Source organism: Echinops telfairi, unplaced genomic scaffold (assembly GCF_000313985.2).
Source record: "Echinops telfairi isolate 266 unplaced genomic scaffold, ASM31398v2 ScPeMD7_70;HRSCAF=299, whole genome shotgun sequence".
Taxonomy (NCBI): Eukaryota; Metazoa; Chordata; class Mammalia; order Afrosoricida; family Tenrecidae; genus Echinops; species Echinops telfairi.
The window spans coordinates 60438942-60440442 of record NW_022103968.1 but is presented as its reverse complement, the minus strand read 5'-3'; the positions used below and the strand labels follow the sequence as shown (position 1 = coordinate 60440442).

At 34.8% G+C, this 1501-nt stretch overlaps 1 protein-coding gene across 1 annotated transcript in view; it reads right to left on the bottom strand.

The window, feature by feature from the left end:
- The window catches only part of DDX50 (DExD-box helicase 50), a 42606-nt gene that overhangs the window by 22802 nt on the left and 18303 nt on the right, over nt 1-1501 (bottom strand). Inside the window, exon 8 of the mRNA XM_004701384.2 lies at nt 493-642. Within this exon, the coding sequence (XP_004701441.1) occupies nt 493-642 (150 nt within the window). The remainder of the gene's footprint in view (nt 1-492; nt 643-1501) is intronic.

The following is a 1501-nucleotide window of genomic DNA, read 5'->3' as shown; positions in this document are numbered from 1 at the left end:
GTAATATTTATACATAAAATAACATGTTAATAAACGCTGGAGTTGGAAGATGAATATATAAGGGTTTATAGCACTATTTTGTGCATGTTTGGAATTGCGTGTTCGAAAATGTTTATTATATATATTTAAATAGATACATATATTTAATACTGAGATCAACTCATTTAATAAGTACTAGTGATTCTTTTTCTAACACAGACTCTAAAATATCATGCATACCACCCAATCATATCCATAGGATCTCATTTTGTTTTAGTCTTTGTATTTTCAAGATCACATTTTCTAAGTCTTTAAAAACTGATGAAAATTAGTGGAATTTAATCCTGATTTAACATATCATTGAGATTGGCTATAATAGCTTCTAAAGTAGATTCAATTTTGAGAATGGCTTTCAAACCAGGTCCACAAAAGACAGAATTTTTGCTCAGTGACTCATCCCTATAAGCTCTAATAGCAGGGGCGGGGGGAAAAAAAAAACCCAAAAAGAATTACCTGTTTTATGTGTGGATTCATGGCCATTTCAGTTACATTCTTCTTCGTTTCACAGAAAATAATAGCCCTCCCTTCAGATCCACTATAGACTTGAAGGACATCTCCAATAACAGCTGGCCTCTGAGACCAATGGCACTGGATGGCCAGATGCTTTAAAGAAAGAAAATATCAAACACATGTCTCATTAAAATATCTTTAAAAATACTTTTTCTTTACATTGGCCCTCCTGGGAGATTATATGACAGAAACTCTCTCTATCTCCACTTAGAAGGCAATATAAAAATGCTTCTCAGTACATAAAAGGATAAATAAATTACAGTATATTCAGACAGTATCACTACCCACTATCACTCAGTCAATTCTCATTCTGAGCAATCCTATATAGGGTTTCTAAGGCTATCATTACAGAAACAGAAAACCTCATCTTTCTCTTGCTGAGTGACAGACTGGTGGGTTTGCCAGATGACCTTGCAATAATTAGTCATCCAACGCTTACCCGACAGTGCCATCAGGGCTCCCTGAAAAGCCCTTCAAAGCAGAGTCAAACTGAGTAACAGACTGTGTATAAGGATTCCTTAAACAAAGGAGAGTATTCAGCGATTGGAAATAACCAGTCTGACATAACAACAGAGTACGTACAGTTATGATTTCACTTATGTGAGGTTTGAGAACACGTAAAACTAATTTATGTTGAGCAAAAACAGAGCAATGGTTGCCTCTGGAAGGAGCATACGGAATTTTCTGGGATGGTGGCAATATTATTTATCTTTCCAGGGACTTGGGTTATACTCACGTATAAGTCTGTAAAAAGGTAGCAAATGTGTACTTAAAAGTTAGCATTTAATTATAAGAAAATTCATTCAAAAAACTAAATAATACAGGAAGGAATCTGAGAAATATTACGCTAAGTAAACATGCCAGATCCTAAAGATTTCATTTACACAACATAACCAGAATAGTTAAATTCAAAAAGACAGAAAGCAGATTGATTAGTGGTTGCCAGGGGCCG